The sequence below is a fragment of the Cinclus cinclus genome, chromosome Z (genome assembly GCF_963662255.1).
Source record: "Cinclus cinclus chromosome Z, bCinCin1.1, whole genome shotgun sequence".
NCBI lineage: Eukaryota > Metazoa > Chordata > Aves > Passeriformes > Cinclidae > Cinclus > Cinclus cinclus.
In genome coordinates this window covers 81,120,046-81,140,647 of record NC_085084.1, presented here as the reverse complement: position 1 = coordinate 81,140,647, position 20,602 = coordinate 81,120,046, and the positions used below count along the sequence as shown (strand labels likewise).

The 20,602-nt window shown below is 37.9% G+C and overlaps 1 protein-coding gene across 1 annotated transcript in view; it reads left to right on the top strand.

Annotated features, from left to right (window-relative positions):
• RIT2 (Ras like without CAAX 2) overlaps positions 1–20,053 on the top strand; it is a 188,269-nt gene extending 168,216 nt beyond the window's left edge. The window contains exon 5 of the mRNA XM_062512914.1: positions 19,826–20,053. Coding sequence (XP_062368898.1) covers positions 19,826–20,053 — 228 coding nt within the window. The remainder of the gene's footprint in view (positions 1–19,825) is intronic.
• The last annotated feature ends 549 nt before the right edge of the window (positions 20,054–20,602 follow it).

Sequence of the window (20,602 nt, the reverse complement as noted above, 5' to 3'; positions counted from 1 at the left end):
TTGAGCAGGAGACTAAATTAAGAAAATCTCCAGTAAACGCATCCGGAGCAATGTGTATATAGCACATTATATAGAAAAATGAACAAAATCCTCAGTTTACAAATTCTGCTGTAGTACAGCCAATGTATTTATTGTCCTATTGTGGTATCAGCTGGCTACTATTGCAGAGGAGATACTACCCTTTTTGAAAAAGGAGAGTCAATCACAACTGCTTCTTCTGTGCTTTCCTCATTCGTGCTCCAGAGAAATGCAGGGAATATGGCCAGGACCAAAGGCAGCAGCTCAGAGAGCAAAATCAGACACGTGCACCAGAAAAACCCAAAGGGCCATGTGCCAGAACAAGGACTGAGCTAAGGAGATCTTAATCTCAGGCAACACCGTTTATAGAACACAGTTACAAATTAATTTAAAGCAATATGGAAGCAGGAGGGACACTCCACCAGGAGTCATGAGAACTGTTTTTTTAAATTCCCTGCCTTCATATAGACCTTTTTCTGTGAATTAATTGGACACTTTTTTCTCTTTGTGTCGTGCTCTTGCTCATCTTTCTCTTCTCTGACCTGTGCAGACCAAGTTTTCCAATCTTCAGGCTGTGTCTTGTTAGGGAGTATGAAATCCAGCCTAACACTGGTGTAGTCTCCAGACACTGCAGCAATAGCAGATCTACCTATTTTCACATTGTGCTTTGAAATTGAGCTGTTCTTACTTTGGTTTTCCAGTACTAGTCTGGAAAAAGATTTTTTGACTGCTAGAACAGCTTCTACACCACACTGTATTGAACGAGAATGAAAGGAAAGGGTTTTTTTTAATTATTTCTCAAAATATATATCATCATCTCAGGGATGAGGCCTGCAGGAAACATATAACCATTAGATACTTAAAAGAACTCAGTCTGTTTGCCTTATTAAATAGAAAGTTGGGGGTTGGCTTGCTTTCTGAGTTTAAATACCCCAGGGGAAATAGAGACATGGGCAAAATATTTTCTACATCCAGCATTAAAACAAGCAGTAATGCCTGGGAGCTGAATTAAATTGCAGTTGAAGCCCATTCGTACTTGAGAAGAGGCTCAGCCTTTTCTGAAGTGCTTGACCACGGTGGTGTGACACCCCAGAAAATTCAAATCTTCCTTATTTTCAAGGTGCTGAGATGAAACTGTAGAAATGGAAGTGTATAGTTTTTGTGTTACTCTGAAGGAGATCTGATTAGTTAATTTCACTTTAAAACCTGAAAATATTATATATTATTATGTCTACATATAATGTGTATTTGAGACTCTGTTAATGAGAAAAACACTGAGGCAAATTATAAATTTGTTGACACCTTTATTTCTTAATATTTGAGTAGAGAAACCCCTAGTAAATAAATAGGTTCAATCTGAGGCTTAATGAGTCCAAAAGAGCAAAGTGTCTCAGTGGAAAGAGCTACTTACTGGGATCATTATTGTTATTGCTGCAAGCACAGTCATAGAGGTCAAAATTTACCACATTTTTCTTTGTCAGAGAGAATTTGCTTTGAGGGAGACATCTGCAAGTCTTAGAAAGCAGATCTTCAGACTGTTAAGAAAATTACTCTGACAGGCTATATAAAAACGCATAATTCTGATTTTTTTTTTTTCCACAAGAAAGCAGCAGCATGCTTTCTATAAGCACAATGGTTCATAAAACACCTTTTGATGACTGCTTTATCTGATAACCACAATTACTGGCAATGGGAAATGGAGTGTGACATATTTATATGTAAGGACAACTAACCAGAGACAGATATGATCTACATTGCCTCTAAAATACTCTACTTCTCTTTTCTTCCTAATACTGCATGCCACCAAATGTCTGAAAAGGGGTTGGGAAGGACAGCCAGCCTGTGAAAACAATTTCGTTTAATGCATCACAAAGACTGCACAAAATAAAAAAGAAAATATGGTAAAGATTAAATCTTTTCTGATAAAAGACTTAACATTGCTACCTAGTCACTTAATTTTATTACGTTTTTCAACAATATGTATGGCAGCACACAGCCAAATAAATTCTACTGTCTTTTTGACCTTTGACTGGTTGATTAGGTTTTCTGTGGGTGACTGATGACTGTCATTGATTTCTCAGTGACTCTGATGATGGTGTATGTGTGATATGTGGCTTGATTTTCAAAAACACCTCTTGTTGGCCTTTCTCTTAAGTATTACAGGTCAATAACACAATTGTAGGGAAAGTAAAGTTAAGTCACTGATGAGTAAATGAGGGAAAAAAATCCATGCACAATAGATTTTGAGATATTTTTTTTCTCAGGGAATACTTGGAAACCATCTTCCATCTAGAATAGGCAGTTGAACCTGACCTTTGAAAATTAGGATCAGTCAGAGGTTCACCAGTCTAACAATTTCAGATGCTCAGAATAGTAATTTTGGATAGCATTGGCCAAGACATGGAAATTAAAAAAAAAAAAAAAAGTAATACTCTGAAAATGTATGTTAAATTTTGCTTCAGTAATGAGAAGGAATTGAAATTATATTCTTACAGAGCTGAACTCACTTCGCATAAATTTCAGGGAAACTACATTATTCAGAAGCCATGGTATTTTGGAGAATGGCTAGACTTGATAATTATTTTAACAATCTGCTACTTTCTAGCACAAAATAAAATAAATTAAAATACTGAGGCTGTATTAGTGTGGTCAATTTATAGATCTCTGAGCAGCATGGAACAACACTGTGCAGCGAGGACTGCCAAAGAGGTTACACTGCTTGGGTGATGGCTTTTAAATTTACCTTTCAAAAGATGTGACTACATTTAGGCATCATAGAAGCACTGAAACTCACTGAACCATCCCAAGCATACTCCAGCATAGTTTGTAGAAATGCTGTGAAAATATCCTGACATTCCAGCCCTGACCTCATTATAATTCCTATATTCCCTCCAACAAAAACCATCCAGCTTTTCCAAATACTGCCAGCTCAAGGTGGTTTCGTTGTAGAGACTCAAATGAAATGCCAAGTTTATTCCTGTGGGTGACCCAGGCAAAATTGAGGGAGAAGAAAATACTCCAATACCCTACTTAGTACATGGAAGGTTAGATAGGATATCCACCCCCAAGATATAAATATCCAGATGGGGAGTGCATTTACTCTGCAGGTAAACAGGTATATCATCACACTCTGCTTCATTGTGGTGGTCACCACTGCAGCCGGAATGCTCCATTTAATACAGATAATTGATTTTAATTTTCTTTAAGGATCACTGTATAGATTAAAATTTATGTTATTTCATTCTATCTAATGCTCATTATCAAAATATGCTTTGGATAATTTTAATTAGATTTGACAGGTTTTATAAGATTATCTCATACAACAGGTTGATATAAGACTTGATATCTACAGAGGGCTCTGAACTTGAAAGGAGGTGTGCTATGCTGCATATTGTATGTGGTATATGGAAGTTCTAGGGTTTTTTCCTAGTTTTTTGTTCTAGAAAAAAATAAAAAAGCTATTTTATAAGGAATTTGCCCACAATTTGTCATCTCTTCAAGGACAGTCTGCAAATTCTTAAATATACCTTAAAAAAAGAAATCCAGCACTTAGTTTAGGAAAACAAACACACATATTCTTTATCTGTCTTATTTCTTAGCCAAAACAAAGCATAGCCAAATATTGGCCCAAATATGGTTGTAAAATGTGGGAAAATAATGTATTTAAATAACTTAAATCATAATTGTTGGATTTATCTCTTGGTTTGTTCTGCCATTTTTTAATTTATTTATTGTATAATGGAATTCAGTGTATTGTCACAAGAATGACATTACAACTGTGTTGCCAGAGGCAAACAAACATGACACAGATGCATAAGGGAGATTAAAAAAAAAAACAAAAAAAAACCAAAAAAAACCCCACAACCAATGTTTTACTGATGTTAAAAAAAAAACAAAAGAAAATAATGTCAGGAGAGAAGCAGTGTTCACAGATTTTTTTTTTTTTTCTGTATTAAAAGACTGCTTCTCATATATATGGGGCAGTCACAGTCTTAAGCACATAGATTTTATTTCCATGAGTTTTAGTGCTGTGGAATGTGACAGAGTTGTTTCTGACAGATTGCCCTGAGCATGTATCTGATCTTTCCAACTGCTGCCTCTACGGTTCACTGAGAGGAGATCAGAAGGCCTGGGGTTGGCAGGTGGCACACAAACCACAGGGTTGTCTCTCACAGGTTTTTTTTTTTGTTGTTTTGTTTTGGTTTGGTTTTTTATCCCCAATCCTTTTTTTTTTAATCCCTCCTCCCCCTTCTCCCTATCCTTATCACTGACTTTCAACTGTTTGGCCTCTCTGACTCCCCATCTGCTCCATCCCCATCTCCAAAAAATGGCAAGCCTATGAAGTTAATTCACAGAGAAGCCTGAAGGCGTTGGACTGTTGGAATTAAAGCTGTGCTGACGACCAGCCTGGGTCATGAACCAGGCCCCCCATAGTGCTGGGAGCCAAATGGAGGGCTATTCTCAGAGTGGGGTGTCTGGAGCACCACAGCTTTATGGCTCCTTGCCATCCAGCATTTAGTCTCTGTCAGCTCAGTATTTTCACATGGAAAGCCATGCCATTAAACTATCTTCACTCAAGGTAGCTGGGAAGTTATAATCACACATTAATAAAAATAGGGACAGCCATCCAGCATTTAATAAATCAGCCTTTTCTCCACTATGTTCTCCACAACCATAACAGATGGGTTAGTTGAGATGGGCCAACGGAAATGGGTGATTTACTGGCAAAAAAAATTATGACAGCTGGATTGCACACATATAAAACCACCACACTCTTAAATTTAAGTAACATTTTAGAATGAGAGGATTTGATTCTGACCCCACTAGTTAGAACTGGATCTAGCCCTAAGAATATTAGGCATTGCCCTTCAACTTGCTGATCTTTAACTTTTTCATTAATGACCTAGGCATAAAAATGCAGGAGGGTTCTGACACAATTTGCTGATAACACAAAGTGGGAATATTTTCTATCTAGAAGAGACAGGATTATTGAAGAGGAAAAGCTGTGTGACCCAGAGGAGTGATAGAAGTAGAATTAAATGTAATTGTAAAAAGTGCAAGGCCATGTCCTTAAGGACTAATAGGAAGGCTGTTTACTATAACACATCAGTTTGGAGGCAGGACAGAAATCTTATATATATCAGCTACATGCAGGGTGATTATAGAGTACAAACATCATGAAATTGTGCATAAAATAAATGCCACTTCAAGAGGTGTTTGGAATGATCTGTCTATCAGGGACATGAAAACATTGAAGGTATTATAAAATATAGAAGTGAAAACTCAGTTAAGTGTAGTTGTTTATGGATGATGATGGCAAGTTCAAATTGAAACAGATGCAGAGCATGTGCATCAGGCTGGTCCTATCAGAGAAAATTAGAGACAGTTTAATTTCTTTAGCCTAGGTAAATGAAAGTCGAAGTGTGATAAAAGTACACAAATATGCTGATAAGAAATGAAGGAATATAAAGAATTGTGAGGAAGAGCCATTCAAAACAAAAGGACAGTGTTGGAATAATATCTAATGGCAGCTTCCTGGCAAGGAACACATTCTGCCTAGAAGTTAGGTCTGGATTACTGGTTGACTTATGACAATACAGAGGCCCCAGGACAGTAGTTCACTGAGAAATAAATGGAGCACAAACCTCTCCTCTCCTCTCCTCTCCTCTCCTCTCCTCTCCTCTCCTCTCCTCTCCTCTCCTCTCCTCTCCTCTCCTCTCCTCTCCTCTCCTCTCCTCTCCTCTCCTCTCCTCTCCTCTCCTCTCCTCTCCTCTCCTCTCCTCTCCTCTCCTCTCCTCTCCTCAATGCATTTGACCTGCTGACAGCCACCTCAGAAAATCTTTTTTGGGCTGCACCCAAGACAGCTAAAAGGATCCTTACCCAAGACAAGAAAACTTGTACAACTGATGGGCAGAGCTAAACATTCATTTTTTCTCTGAGTAGCCTCATTGATTTCACAGCACTGCATGGCTTAAAAATGCAGAAAACACCAGTAACTGAACAGGAAGTGAGTCAACATCAGCCACCTAATCCACAGAAGACCAAAGGAATTGAAAACTGCTAAATCTTATTGTGGATGAGCTATAGTATAATTTTTATTTAAGCTATTTACTTATCCCATAGGTACAGCTTTTCTGCAGTATGTCCTACTGTCACATTATGGAGCCAAAAAGTTCAGTGCATGCTCCAGAATGAAAGTAGTATTGAACAGTGGATATAGATCAAAATCATTCATCTTTCACCAGAGACATCAGAGAAAAATGACCATTGTCATAAATGTCAAATCTACATAGGAAAACAAAGGCAAACCAACCTTTTTTATGTGGGTAGAGCTCAGTGTCCAGAGTTGAATATGATGAAAAGGTCCAGTCATTCTGGCTATAAAACAAATTTTCTCTTGGATCATCTTAAGCCAACTGTGGTCGAAGTTCTTCCCTTCTTCCACTGTCCCCCCCTGCCTACCCATTTTTATTTGTTGTGGACAGGTATAAGGTCTGCTCAGAGATGGTCTTCTTCTTACCAGACTGCTTCTTTAGGGTCTGAACTAAGGTGAAACAGCATTTGTTTTCTGTTTACTTCAGTAATTTGCTTTATTTGTTTGTGCCCATATGGCAGGAGAGTTGAGTACTTCTACTCTATTTTCTATGTTGTAGGTTGTGAGGCCTTCTTTCTCATGATATCAAGGCCTGCCTTCCTTGATAATATGCAATATACTTTGATTTGCAATCTTTTTTATAAAAAAAAACTGTTTAAAGAAGGATTTTAAGTACCTAATCAGGTTTTTAAAGTGTGATATGTAGTCAAAAAAACAAAAAATAACCCAGGTGACTTGCAGACTTCTCTTCCATATGAAACTATTCTATGATTCTCTGATTTCCATACATATTTCAGCAGAAAATATTTAATTGCACCTTGAAAAATTTGTGTAAACTGTCTCCTCTCTCTGAAATGGGGTCTACATTTACTTTTCCACATCTTTTTCTCAAAGATATTATATCTGTTCTCGTATTAATATTCCTTTCACCACATAAAACAAAACTTTACTGCAGGCTGCTGTCATTTTCCAAACCATTTGATAACACTCATTTTATTTCTACAGGTGAAAAAAATAATGGGGTGATAGCAAGTCCTGAATTGCTAGTGACAGTAAATGTTAAGTCTTGAAGCACTAAGTGTTTTTCACCAGTTATTGCTTTTAGCACCAGCAATTTTTTTTTTATTTATGCATTTAAGAAAATTAGAGGAAATCAGCCATTAGGGAGAAGTAAGGAATCTTCCTAAAAAAAAAAAAAAAACAAAAAAAACCCAACAAATGTGTTGTCTGTCTGTCACTGTCATACCTGGATGTCAAAAGTTTGCTAGCGACACAGAGAGCTGTGTGGTAAGGTCACAGGCTGGAGGGAAGGGATGCCATCCAGAGGGACCTGGACAGGCTGGAGAGATGGGACCAGGTGAACCTCATGGAGTTCAACAAGGCCATGTGCCAGGGATTATCCAACACAGAAATACAGGCAAAGAAGAGAATGGTTTGAGAAGAGCTCTGGGGAGAAGGACTTGGGGTTGTTGGTTGATGAGAAACTCTACATGACCCAGCCTGAAAGCCCCAGTTGTGCCCTGGATTAAAATAAGTGTGACAGGCTTGGAGCAATCTGGTCTAGCACAAGGTGTCTTGTCCTTCTTGCCCATGGGATTGGAACAAGATGATTTTTTCAGTCCCTTCCAATCCAGACCATTCTGTGATGATTCTGTGATTTCCACTCCATAGTCTGAGCTGTGGTGTTCCTCATTCAGGCATGGAAGTCAACCTGCACAGGTTCCAGATTTATGTAAGAGTCCACCATGATTATTGGTGAACAAATCAACCAGATCAGATTGATTAAATCAACCTGATTAATCAGAGAGATTACTCCTGAGAAATTATATCTTTCTTCCCTCCCACCCTAATACTATTCACGTTTTATTATATTATTTGAATATGCAACTTGATGTATTATTTTCATAGTATTATTTATGCATTTATTATATCTTCTGTGTAATCTGTTTCCTATCTTTCATAATCAACCTTTTTTTTTTTTTTTTTTTTTTTTCACTCTTTTCTGTATGGAGGGGTGCAGAAGAAGTAGTTCACTTGGTTACAGTCCATGATTTTTTCCTTTACAAAAATTATGGAAAACCTTGAGAAAAGGGCATCCTGGCTTGCATCATCTACACATTCTGAAATGTTTTTCTTCACATTCTGAAAGGTGTTTTCACCTTTTCACTGCCACTTCCAGAGTCTGTCCAGACTGAAGGCATGGAATGAATCAGTAACACGAAGCATGGTAAATAAATAAATGTCAGAAACCATTTCTAATCTGCAGAGGAACTAAAGCTGAATGCCTCCCAGTACTGAAGGGACTATTTAGAATGGTGCTTTGTCAGAATCCATACCAAAGTTTTGCTGTAGGGCCAACCTTTTCTGCCAGATATAATGGAAAAGTTCAAACAGATCCTTGCGGCATTTGTGGTCTGTGTGTTTGTGTGTGTAGATGCATGTTCACACGTGCTGCTGGGTAAGCTGAGCTACAGTTTTATCAGTGGTGGGCTGAAAACCCTATTATTCTGGGTAAGAATATAAGAACATCAGTTTATCAGTTATAATCATGATTTGGGCTCACAGGGTGTATTAACATATTAGCTTTTATATCAAGAGTATCTGCATAATTGGAAGGATACATCATGGATAGAAGAGGTTAAACAGATGCTTCTAGCAAGGAATTTCTTCCATTTTGTTTGTTAAGACTGTTTTCTCATTCTACCCTCAAGCTAGCATGATAAAGATGTAATCTGTTTTCCTCCCTTCCACCATGCTTCCACCTTCACTCTTCTGCTTCTCTCTTTGTTTATTATATCCTTTCTTTGAGGCAATAAACAAGAATTCTAGGTTTCGCTTCAGGAAAAAAAAGAGAGAGAATTCTAGGAAAAAAGCTGCTCATTAACCCTCAAGCATCACCACTGGTTAAGTTTCTGTTAGTAAAGAATCCAACACCTCTTGAGGATGTAAGCAAGCAAGTTTGGTGCTATATTGCACAAAGTTAAGATTCTGCCAGCTGTCAGCTGCCACTTTGGTTACCTTAGGATGCTCAGTCTTATTACAGATCAAAACCCATGAGCAGGGACCACAGAAGGGTTATCCAAATAAAGTGCCCCCGGAACAGGGAGCCTGCCCTGAGCAGGACAAGTTAACCATGGACATGTGAACAAGTTACCATGGAAACTTTCCAAGTCCATGCATGGTCCTAACCTGCCACAAAAGCCAGGCAATTTGAGCAAGGTTAGCAGGCAATAGGAGAGCTTGTTATGTCTAATTAGCTAAATGTGTTCTTACAGCCCTTCCTACTCACCGGCCACATAAGATTTTAATTTTTTTTCCCCTCTGCACAATAATTTCTCATTGTTGCCTTCATATGCAGTTGTCCAGACTCAAGTTTTTGTTATGTATTGTCCACGTGGCAGGTCCCATCACACGAAGGAACTTAATGCTCCTTATTCAGCTGTCATTCCTGGTTTGACATTCCTGTGTCATGGGTCTCTTGCTTCAAATGTTCCTCTGAACACAAAAAAACACTCTGCTCTACCATGAAGCTCTCCTTTCATCACACTAGAAGGAGCTGAAAAAGAAAGGCTCCATAAAGCTTTCATTAATTTTTTAATCAATTCGTATTCTGAAAAGTGTAAAATTTTCCCTGAATTAATATTGACATGGGGAAGATCAGTGCTATTAGTTTAATAAAGATACTCTGCAATATTTCCCATAATGAGATTGTTTGACAGACCTTCCTAATAAACTTCAAAATTACTAAACCCTCAAAACAAATTACATGTTCCAGGACAAACAACCACAATGATTCACCACTCCCATTTTCTGACAGCTCATGCCTCTATCATTGCATCCAATAACATTTTTCTTTTAAAAGCAACTCAAGTAAATCCTCATCTCATTGTATTGATCGGCTTTTTCCTTTAAAAAGCAGCTCAAGTAAAATGTGGAAGAATGAAACATTATTCTGTAGATTATGAATTAGATACTTTGATACCACATATTTTTCAGCATGTGCTTGCTTCCATAATGATTAAAAAAAAAAAAAAAAAAGAAAAAAGAAAAATTCAATTGCAGTCTGAATCTTTATAAGTCTATTATAAATTCTTCCTCTGCCTCCCTTCTGTCAAACACTTACTTCAGCAGCCTGGACAGAATCTCTGAATACCAGCAGACCACAACTGTGTGGAAGTGAAAGGAGAGTCTCCTGCAATTTTCTTTTCACTGCCAGAAACTTAAGATGGTGTTCATTGTCTGCCTGCAGTCTGGATCTGGGAGTATGTTTAGATGTGAAAACTGGATACCAGAATATATGTGTACTGTACTCAAAAGTGATGGGAAGCAATGTGTGCTGTTAGTTAGGACAAACAACACTCTTTACTGTTTTTTTTTTCTTTTTTTTTTTTTTTTTTTTTTTTTTTAGTAGTCTCTCCATGTGTCTAAAAATGAGACATTTAGCTAAAAGCAAGCTTTGGCTACTTTGACTGAAAAGATTATTCCTCTTCTATGAATCACTAATACTTTGATTGTGGGGTGGTTTTCTTTTTCTTAATTTACAGTTCTTTTTTATATGTATAAACATGCAAAAATAAATATATGTTTCTTTCTTCTTCTTCTTCTTCATTGATTTGGATTTAGGTCTCCAGATTTCTTTCTGGTTCCCCTCAAATGTTTTGAATAACATTTCTCAGTCTTAAGCAGACAACTGAGGAAAACAGACTCCTGATCTTCTCTTTTTACTGACTCCTTGTTTATTGTCTTATCTGTTCATGTTGATTGAGTGTTTTCAGGACAAAATATTGCTGCTGGGGACAAAGAAATATAATATTAGGGAGAATTGCCGGGGTTACCCAGAATTAAGTTTATTCACTCAGCCCCCATTGTGCTTAGTGCCTGTGTCCTGATGAACTGAAGTTGAGTGGAAATTTAATGCCTAACACATGGCTGAAAGATAAAAGATATAGAGGCTGTCTCTGTTGGACTGATAGTCAACTTGTGCTCACAAAGCAATAGAAACCACTTAAAGTGTTAAAATAAGAGTTGAATGCCACTCATTTTCTGGTTGCTTAAAAAGAAGTCTAAAATATACATTTGCAGCTCCTTTTATGTCTAATTTTTTCAAACAGCCATCTGCTGTTAGCAGATGATAATTGATTTATTTGTTGTTGCTTTAAAAAAAAAATTAAAAAAGTCTTTTCTTGTGAAAATAGCACTGCAATTCCTAGATTTTTTTCCTTTACATAAAACAGCAGATGTCCATGTGAAACTGATGCAGAAATGTGTTCTTTTTGCAACCATCTTATGGCCATCTATGTCTTCAGCTGAGTGTTGCAATCAAAGAACCTTTAAAGATGATGGACAATTTAGAAAATTGTCAGATCTCTGAAAAATGCTTTTAGCAATTGACCTGAACTTATTCATCTTGAAGACAGATGCTAAGGATTTAACACTTCCACATTCTCTTCAAATTAGACCCAGAGCTATTGCTGACTGATGCAGGATCATGTGGCTTTGAGTATCCAATTCAGTCAGATCCTGAGGCCATCTCTTTAGAAACACTTCCTGATGTAAAGATGCTTTAACCCACTCATCAGTCATGCTTTTGACAAGATAGAGTCAAAAGAGTACAGTCTGTAGTGGAGAAGAACAACTTCAAAGTCTAACCTGCAGATAGCACCCTGATTCTGTAGTGATTCTTGCATGAAATGAGATGTTGATTGTTATTTAGCATTGCATCTGTGAAATAATGAAATAACATTGTCACAAGTTGGAAACAATAGACCAAAATATGTGTTTTGCTAGATTTGCAGTAAGCAACGGCAACGGAGGATGTTTATCTTTATTTTGCCCAATGCAGGAATGAAATTACCTGGAGGAATAGCTCCTATGTCACAAGAACATTCTGGATCCAAAAAGTGCAAAAACAATAAAATTACAAAAATAAGAGAATGACTATACAGATACTAGTAATCTTCATCACAAAAAATGTTTTAAATCTGCAGAAATTATTCAAGTTTAAGTTGAATCTACAATTTTTTACATATGAAAATGCATGAGAAATATATTTAAATAAAATAGCTAGTGATAGTTTAGAGTTTTCTAGCAAGAGTATAGAAATTACTATAGCAGAGAAAGTGTCAGTCTAATCTAACAAGGGTCAATAGTGAATTGCATTAGAACAAGTGTTCAGTGATGCTTCATCAGATTTCTTTGAAAACCCCCAACAATTTGCAGTTCCCTTGGATCAAACAAAAATATGTTTCTTCTGTGCTCAGAACAGAATTTAAGTAGAGATTCACATCACACCTTTGTGACTAACCATGTATGAAGTACATTATTTGGAATAGATCAAACTCTCTGGTTTTGTTGATTTTTTTTTTTGTCAAGACTATTAAATGGCTTTCCTTCAGTAAAATGACCAATTAATCTTACAATCCCACACTCCACACTCCATCCACTAAAAATAACAACACAAAGATCATCACATTCTATTATTTACTGCATTGCTAAGGCTGCATTTTCCTTCCTGTCCATTCCTTCCTTCCTTCCTAAAGCAAAACCCAGGTTACGAGGGGAAGGGAAGGAATTTCTGAGCCTCTGTAATGTGAATTTCTTCAGAAGTTGGAGCAGCTGAGGATGAGATGTGCTGTTGCTGGTCCATGTGCTATTCCCATGTCACCCATGCTCTTCAGGCACAAATTCACACAGCAAAACTTCATCTTCTCCATGGCCCAGTCTGCTAATCCTGCCTACATCCATGGCCATCCTAGCTGAACCCCATTCTGGTCACCAAAAATGCTTTAGTGTTCAACCAGCAAAAAGTATCACAGAGTGACAAGGCCAAAAGGAAAATATGGAAAACTTCTACATGTCACTCCAGAGGGGGAGAAGGAGGAACAGAACCAGCTGCAGCACCTTCATGATAATAATGAAGTCTGTGATCTCATAGTCCTGAATGCCTTCAAAGATGAGTTTGCAGAATTGCCTGCCATGAAATCAGAGTGAGGTTTCTCTAACTAATTACTTCTGAAGATTTTCAAATACATTTAAGAGTAATGGCATTAACATAAAATTCTCCTTTCACATTTCTATACCATGTTACTCATTAATTGTGCAGGTTCTTGAAAAGAGGTTTGCTTACCCAGGGACTGAGGGGAAAAAGTAAGGTACGCTTGTTTGATTGAATGAAAAATACTGTTCTGTGGCAGTGGTAACTAGCTGTGAACTCCAGTGGAATCCTGGCAAAATCAAAAGGTTAACTGAAGTGTTTACGTTTGGGAATAGGACCATACATGAAGTTACAATAATTATGTTTTCAGAAGAAAAAGTTTCAGCATTATACTTTTAAGCAGTAATTCACTTTAAAATGAAGTTCAAATTCTTCAAGAAAGCAGAATGTTTGACATTGACGGAGATGGAAACAGGAGGTTTTAATGACAAAGATTTCCATTTAACTTTTGCATTTGCAGTGCACTTGTTTAGACCTGAAACATAGTCATATTGAAAGTCTGGCCACAAAAGGTCATGCTGGTTCCACACAAATTCTAGTCTTCAACATTTCTTTCAGACTAAATTGATTTTGAATTGATCTTGGTTTTTGCCCTTCTTTCAGAAACATCATTGCTCAGTGGCAAGAATATGATGGGCAGTATGTAAGTGCAAAGATCTGAAGAAAGAGAAGGGTAAAATGCCTTGGAACACTTTTTATTTCATTTTCTTTAAAAAGATATTCCATGGCATGTATTATGTGAACAAATAACATCAGCACTGCTTGTTTTAAGAAGACAGAAAGATTGATTTTTCTTGTTTTATTTTTTTATGCTTCTGCTCAAGTTTTCAACCCAAGACACTGCTGTAATAGCCGAGTGTTTGAGCTTTGACCTGAACAATAGCATTTCACACTTGAAAAGATCCTTATGGCAGCCTGTAGGAAGTCTCTGCCACCATGCCTCTTGATGCAACTCTCGTCCAAGGAAAAAAATTAATAACTGTCAAAACTGACGTAGGTATAATGGATCTGCTCTTTGGTTAGTGGTTTGTGCTGCATGTTTCTCAAAACACCATTCAAATATTTGCACTGAATGCCTTTGGCTGTAAGGAAGGCAGATGGCAATCTAGGAGCAGGCAGCTCAGCCTTTGCTGGACAGAGTCCTACACATCAAAGTGAAGAGCTTTTCCCTGTTCCAGGCAACAAGCAGAATTATGAGAGGAAAAAGGCCTCAAGTAGACCAGGGAGGGCTTGGATTCAATACTAGTAAAAATGTCCTCACTTAAAGAGTGGTCAGGCACTGGAACAGACTTCCCAGGACAGTGGTGAAGGCACTGATCCTGTAAATGTTCAAAGGACAAGTAAGCGTGGTGCTTCAGAACACGGTATGGCAGTGTGTTTGGCACTGTTGCATTAACGGGATGATTTGAGGTCTTTTCCAACCTAAATAATTCTGTGATTGAATGATTAGTGAGAAAACTCACGGATGTTCTGTAGGAGTGTCATAAGCATAAACTTGGTGGTCAGTGCTAGGATTAAAAAAGCAATTTCTCATATCAGTCAACAGCAATTGTTTTACATTTTGTTGGCCAGGATGACATTCTTTTTCTAGAACCATGAGATTAAGTTTTTTTGTTATTTTGGTAAATTACTTATTAGAGACTGAGAAAAATGGGAATACTTTTGAGCTCCGCAGATTTTTCGTCTAATATGTTATGGGCTTATACTTGTACCAAAAACTTATTTTATTTGTCCTGATATGCTTATGGAATGGGCTGTGATGGAGAGGGACCCAAACATATGTGTGGACTCTTCTTGGTTGCCTGCCTATCTCTAAACTAATACCTAGGTGCTGATAAACAGCTTGGTATCTGGTTCTTCTTTTCTGGAAGGGGACTTAATGAGAAACAGAAAAAAACCCCACCAGACATGAAGGGGAAGGATGTTGATCTTTCTGAGACATTACTCAGAACTTTTCCTACTCTTATTCATGGCTACTCCTATTATTTTTATATTCCTATATTTCTATTCTCTTCATTACTTACTGTTTACTGATGTGAACAAGGCTGCTCAATATGCTACTTCCCTCCTACTCAGTATCTTTTCCTTAAAACTCTCAAAAAATTATTGCCTGTCAAAAATGAAAACCAAGATCAAAACCAGCAGAAATTCCTCCCATTTCCTTTGGTGGGATTTAGATGAGCACTGTTTTGAATGACATGTGTACCCTTCTGTCTCTGATCTTGACCATGTGCCTTCAGAGAAAAAAAAATACTCACAGAACAAGGTTTTTTAATACATATTTATCCAGAATTATATAACTGAGTTACATGATGACTATCAGGGCAGAAGTCTGCAACAAAAATTTAGTCGAGTTTTTGCAACACTAAGCACCCCACCTGCAGCCTCCAGATTTCTCCATGGAGATCTGGAGGTCCCAGTTATGAGGGGAAAACTGCAAAAGCCATCTGAAGTAGACCATGTTGTAGAAGGGATGAGACACACAAGTGGAAATGCATTGCTTCCCAGCCTGAAGACCCCCCACTAACTCACCCAGAGTCAAGCTGTTGACTCTGATAGTAAAATCTCCATCAGTGAAATCCACTTTGGGATCCTTCTGAAGCTGCCATGACCAATGGAGATAACAAAGCTGAACACGTAATAATCTTATCCTGATGGAGGCTTTTCAGCTAGTGACACTCCAAGGGCAGAGGCAGACTATTGATCTCTTTAGTTCCTGTGCATTTTCTATCGCAGATACAGGTATTCAGGTATTGTTATATCTGCCCATGGGGGCCAATGATTGCCAGTGCCTCCCCACCCACCACCCAGCCCAGGTGGTTTTGTGCAGGAGCTGACCTTCGTGGGGAACTGGCTGTCGTAAAGATGGCAGCTCATCCATCACAGCCTTTGCAGGCTGTCAGCACTGCATTTAATCTCACTTGTAATTTTCCAGGGGAGGTTTGCAAAAGCCACAAACAGAATCTTAATGCTATATAATGAGGTTAGTAGCCAGTGAACGCTTCCCCTCAGGAGGAAGCTGGGCTGTGTTCTAGCTGCCCTCAGCTCTGCAGAGATGGGAAATTCCCAATTCAGCCTACAGTCCCATGTGGTGTTCACATGCTGTTGGAACAGGTATATGTTTTGTAGACAAGACTCAGTTATATGTTATCACACATATAGTAGTTCCCTCTCAACACACATGTGTTCACAAATGCGTGCTCAGAATCCTGCACTTTACAAAAGACTTTTCCAGACACTAGCATATCATATCTATGAGGCTTTATTTCCATTTTTTAGATTTGGGAGATCGTGCTCATTGATTGTGCTGCAAGCTTCAAGTCCTTCTGTAAATCCTGATCAAAACCCCACCCAGAAAAATGCAGTTTTTAAAAATTTGGACTAAACTCGGGAAGCTTCTCTGAGCTCTGAAATTTCCATTTTTCATTATGTTCACTACACCTGTCTTCCACCTTCATTCCCTTCTTGAGTTTTACCAGAACAGAAATGAGCTAAGTTGGAATCAATATGGCCAGAATTATACTCTTAGAAACAATGCCAGATTCAATCAAGAAGGGTTACTCTAAGGATGAGATATAAAGCTCAGCTTCCCAGATATATATTCAATAGAATGACCTCTCTCCCTGACCTGTCTGTCCATGTCATGCTGACAGATCATATCTTCCACTGATACAGACCCAGGGAAGCTGCAATTTGTCAACAAGTCCCTGGGCTGTCCAGACCTGGAATGGATTTCTATGATACCGTTTCTCTTCTGGCTATAAGATGGGAACAGACTAAATCCCTGGAATTATGTGGGCCTCAGTCACCTCATCAAGCTTTATCCCTTGTTTCTCATTCCATAGGTGTCTAGCCCCTTGACCTAATGGTGAACCAAGAGAAAAATGTGGTTTTTTTCTCTAGACACCTCTTTGTATTTACAGATTCTTCAGCAAACAGATTAGTTAAATTACTATAGCTATATTCATTGATGCCACAAGCAGTAATGACAATTATTACAATGTTATATTTTTAAAAAACTATGTTTTCAGCCTTGAAGCTGAAAAACATCAGCTAATCATCCTGAAATTGTTTGTACCAGGTGTCCTCCTCATGCTGAACTAGCTCTTAAAATTTTGCTGAAGCAGTTAATCTGCTCCTGAGGGTAAGATTTAAGAAAAATACCATGCTTTGAAATGAAATATTGCCATTAATAACTTTAATCTTATCTCTCTAATTTGGTAGGAAACTGAAGTCCAAAACCAAACTTTTCTTGATGTTTCTTTTTTAAAGAAGCCCAGCCAAATTTGGCCAAGTTGCTAACCTCTAGCCACAAAGATATTGGAAAGAAGTTTTCCTGCATTATTTAATTCTCCTGAGTATTCTCCATTTCTCAAAGCTCTTAGCAGTCTTATTTCATTACAGAGTCTAGCATGTCTTCCCTGCAGTTATTCTTCCTTGTGGGATGGAGAAAGCATATTTTTAGTCATAGAAAAAAAAAAAAAAGAAAAGAAAAAAGAAAAATAAAGAAAAAGGGGAACAAAGGAGGAGCAAAGTGAGGTAAAGACTAAAAATTCATGTAGAATGAATATTCTTCATATAGAAAAATAATGAGCAATATTTCATTTGAGTATTATTGAACTGACATCCTAATTATATTTATGACCTTGCCATCATTTAACATAAGGATATTTTGGTTCCTCTGGATTTTTTCTTCTTTTTAGGTAATGAATGTATAAATCTTCAATGAAACTGCATCTCTGTGCAATCATTTGCTTAGAACTGCAGCATCTTTGACAAAATTTTAAAAATACCTCCTTCAGCTCAAACAAGGCATAACAAGGAAAAAAAAAGTCATTATAAAATCCAAAATAAACTAAAATAGTCTTCTATTCAGACAATCAGTTTCTCAATGGTGCCCAATAGACATAATGAATAATGCATTTTGCTTACACAGCAGCCCAGAGAAAAACAAGGACCATATTGCTACCCATCCCTTTTTGCAAAAGGTTGGCAATTATAGCTCTTGGAAAGTGGTAACCATCTTTCATTGTGTCAGTAAGTATTACTCAGGTTGGCATACAACCTCCTTGCTTGCCCTCACAATATTCTTAATTAAATTAATATTGTACCTGGAGCATAGAGGCTTGATCCTTGCAAATGCTACAAAGTTTGTGACTCGATGAAGAAGGTGATGGTGGGGAATTCTGAGGTCTGTGTTATGCAGGTACATGCTCTGTGCAGATTTACCTCCAGGCTGGAATTAACCAATTTTCTCTTTCACCCCAAATCCCGTTTCTCACTATATACAGCCTTACACATAGGTTGAATAAATGCAAAGTGGTATGAGGTGGTGTTATAATTTAATCACCAAAGGCATTTTCTTTATGGTAGGTATGAGAGAGTGTGCTTCTCTCTTGAGTCACAGGGCTTTATTTCCTTAATAAAGATAAATGGGATTTTGGGTGCATGAAGATAGAAATCAGAAAAAAAAACCAAAACAACAAACCCAACAAGAACAAAACACTAAGATGAGTCTTGTGGTAGACAGTAGCAACTGGGACTTTTCATAGCCTATTATGCAGCCTTTCACAGGGCTATCTCAAAGTACTGTTTTGCCTTTTCATAAGGATGTTTGCAAAGTGACTTGAATAAATCATGATATGCAAATGTAAACAAAAACAAAGCTTGGGATTTCAGACCTAGAATTTGAATAGGCACCATACATGCAATTCATACAATTAAATTATTCAGATGTATGTCCAAATACTGAAAAGACAGTCTATTGGCTGGGAAGCTGGGTTAGCATTTAGAAGCTCACAGAGTTTGCTTTGTGTTTTGCTGTGGACTTCCTGCATATTATTGGATGAGCTCTCAAAGTGTAAAATGTACCTTAAGTGGCAGGCAGTGGCAGCCCTTGTGATAAGCATTTAAGCTCTATTTGAAGCACACATTAATCAACATTCTGAGTACCCTTCCATTTAGCAGCCTGGCAAGTCAAATGCCAAGATGTAGCTAATACGGAAATTTAAGAAAAAATGATCCTTGCTTCAGAAGTCAGTGAAAAAAGCTGTTTTGTTTCCCTCTAGGCTTGTACAGTTCCTCAAAATATAGACACATTTCTCATGTGTTCTAAAAGAGCAGTAAGTACACAAGGCCACTTAGAGAAGATGAGCTGAAAAACAAATAAATTTTGGATCTTCATACAGCTCAGGTATGAGCTCAGTGATAGGATTACAGCCTGCAAGGACCAAAACACTCCAAGGCATTCTCAGAAATTAATGTGACTGAGAAATATTAGGGTATGAAAGCCGGTGTGCTTAAAGAGTCAAGTCGCCTCCAGGATTAGATTAATGCTCAACAAGGATTTTCTAGGGCTTTAATTCTGTGTAAGTCTTTCTAGTCATACATTCCAGCCTATAGAATAAAAGTACCAGCACTGTCAAACCAAAGGATTACTGTACTGAAGAGAGGAAATACATGGAAAAATTGATGCATCAGAATTAGGAACATAACATACCTGAGAAAATGAATTTTGTCAGTCTACTCTGTTAAAATACCTCATGAATTCAGCCTGATCCTTTCACCCTTGAATCTTATCTGCTGGAGGCTGTCAGATTATTTTCCTGGTCAGTGATTTGCAGGATTTAAGAAGTCAGACTATATATACTGTAATGTTTCCATGCTGATTAATGTTTTGTGCATTAGGCAACAGTTATGGACTTTTCTTTTCTTCGTAGGTCTCAACTGAAGAGGGAATGAGCTTAGCCAGAGAATACTCCTGCTCCTTTTTTGAGACTTCAGCTGCACTCCGCTTCTACATTGATGATGTCTTTCATGGATTAGTGAGGGAAATTCGAAGGAAAGAGTCCTCACTGTCCATGATAGAGAAGAAGATGAAAAGGAAGGATAGTCTGTGGCGGAAACTGAAGGGATCCCTGAAGAAAAAAAAGGAAAGTACAACCTGATGGCAATTCTCTATGAGCCACTCATCAGGAGCTGACCACAGTAACCTGTAGTAGTTCAAAGAGGCAGCATTGACACAGCATCTTCCAGGTCAGGTCCTGGAGCTCTTTCCCTTCAGCTCTCATGCAGAAGTTGCTCCTTGAGAGCCTAATTCATGGTTTCCCTGTGACTCTTCTGTTCTATAGTGTAATTTAGCATTCCCTCTCATACCTTTTCTGCAACTCTTGAGTGGAGAAAATACTGTGTTTTTTAACATACGCTCCATGGCTGGTCTTCAAATGCTATGAGTTATTCCAGCAGCCAAGGCAGAACCAGCTTACACCAGCTCTAGGGCAATGGATAAATTTATTGCCTCCTCCTCTGCATGCACAGGTCACTTCACCATCCCAGGAACAGATGACATTGATGTCAATGGACATTTTGACTGTTTAAGGACTTTGAGATATGACCTTCAGCTTTGCATTCACATGTAGGTTTAGGGTTAGATAGTGTGCTCGGCCTGCACGCCTGTGTGTGTGTGTGACTGTGTCTGTGAGCCAGGCCCAGAGGGA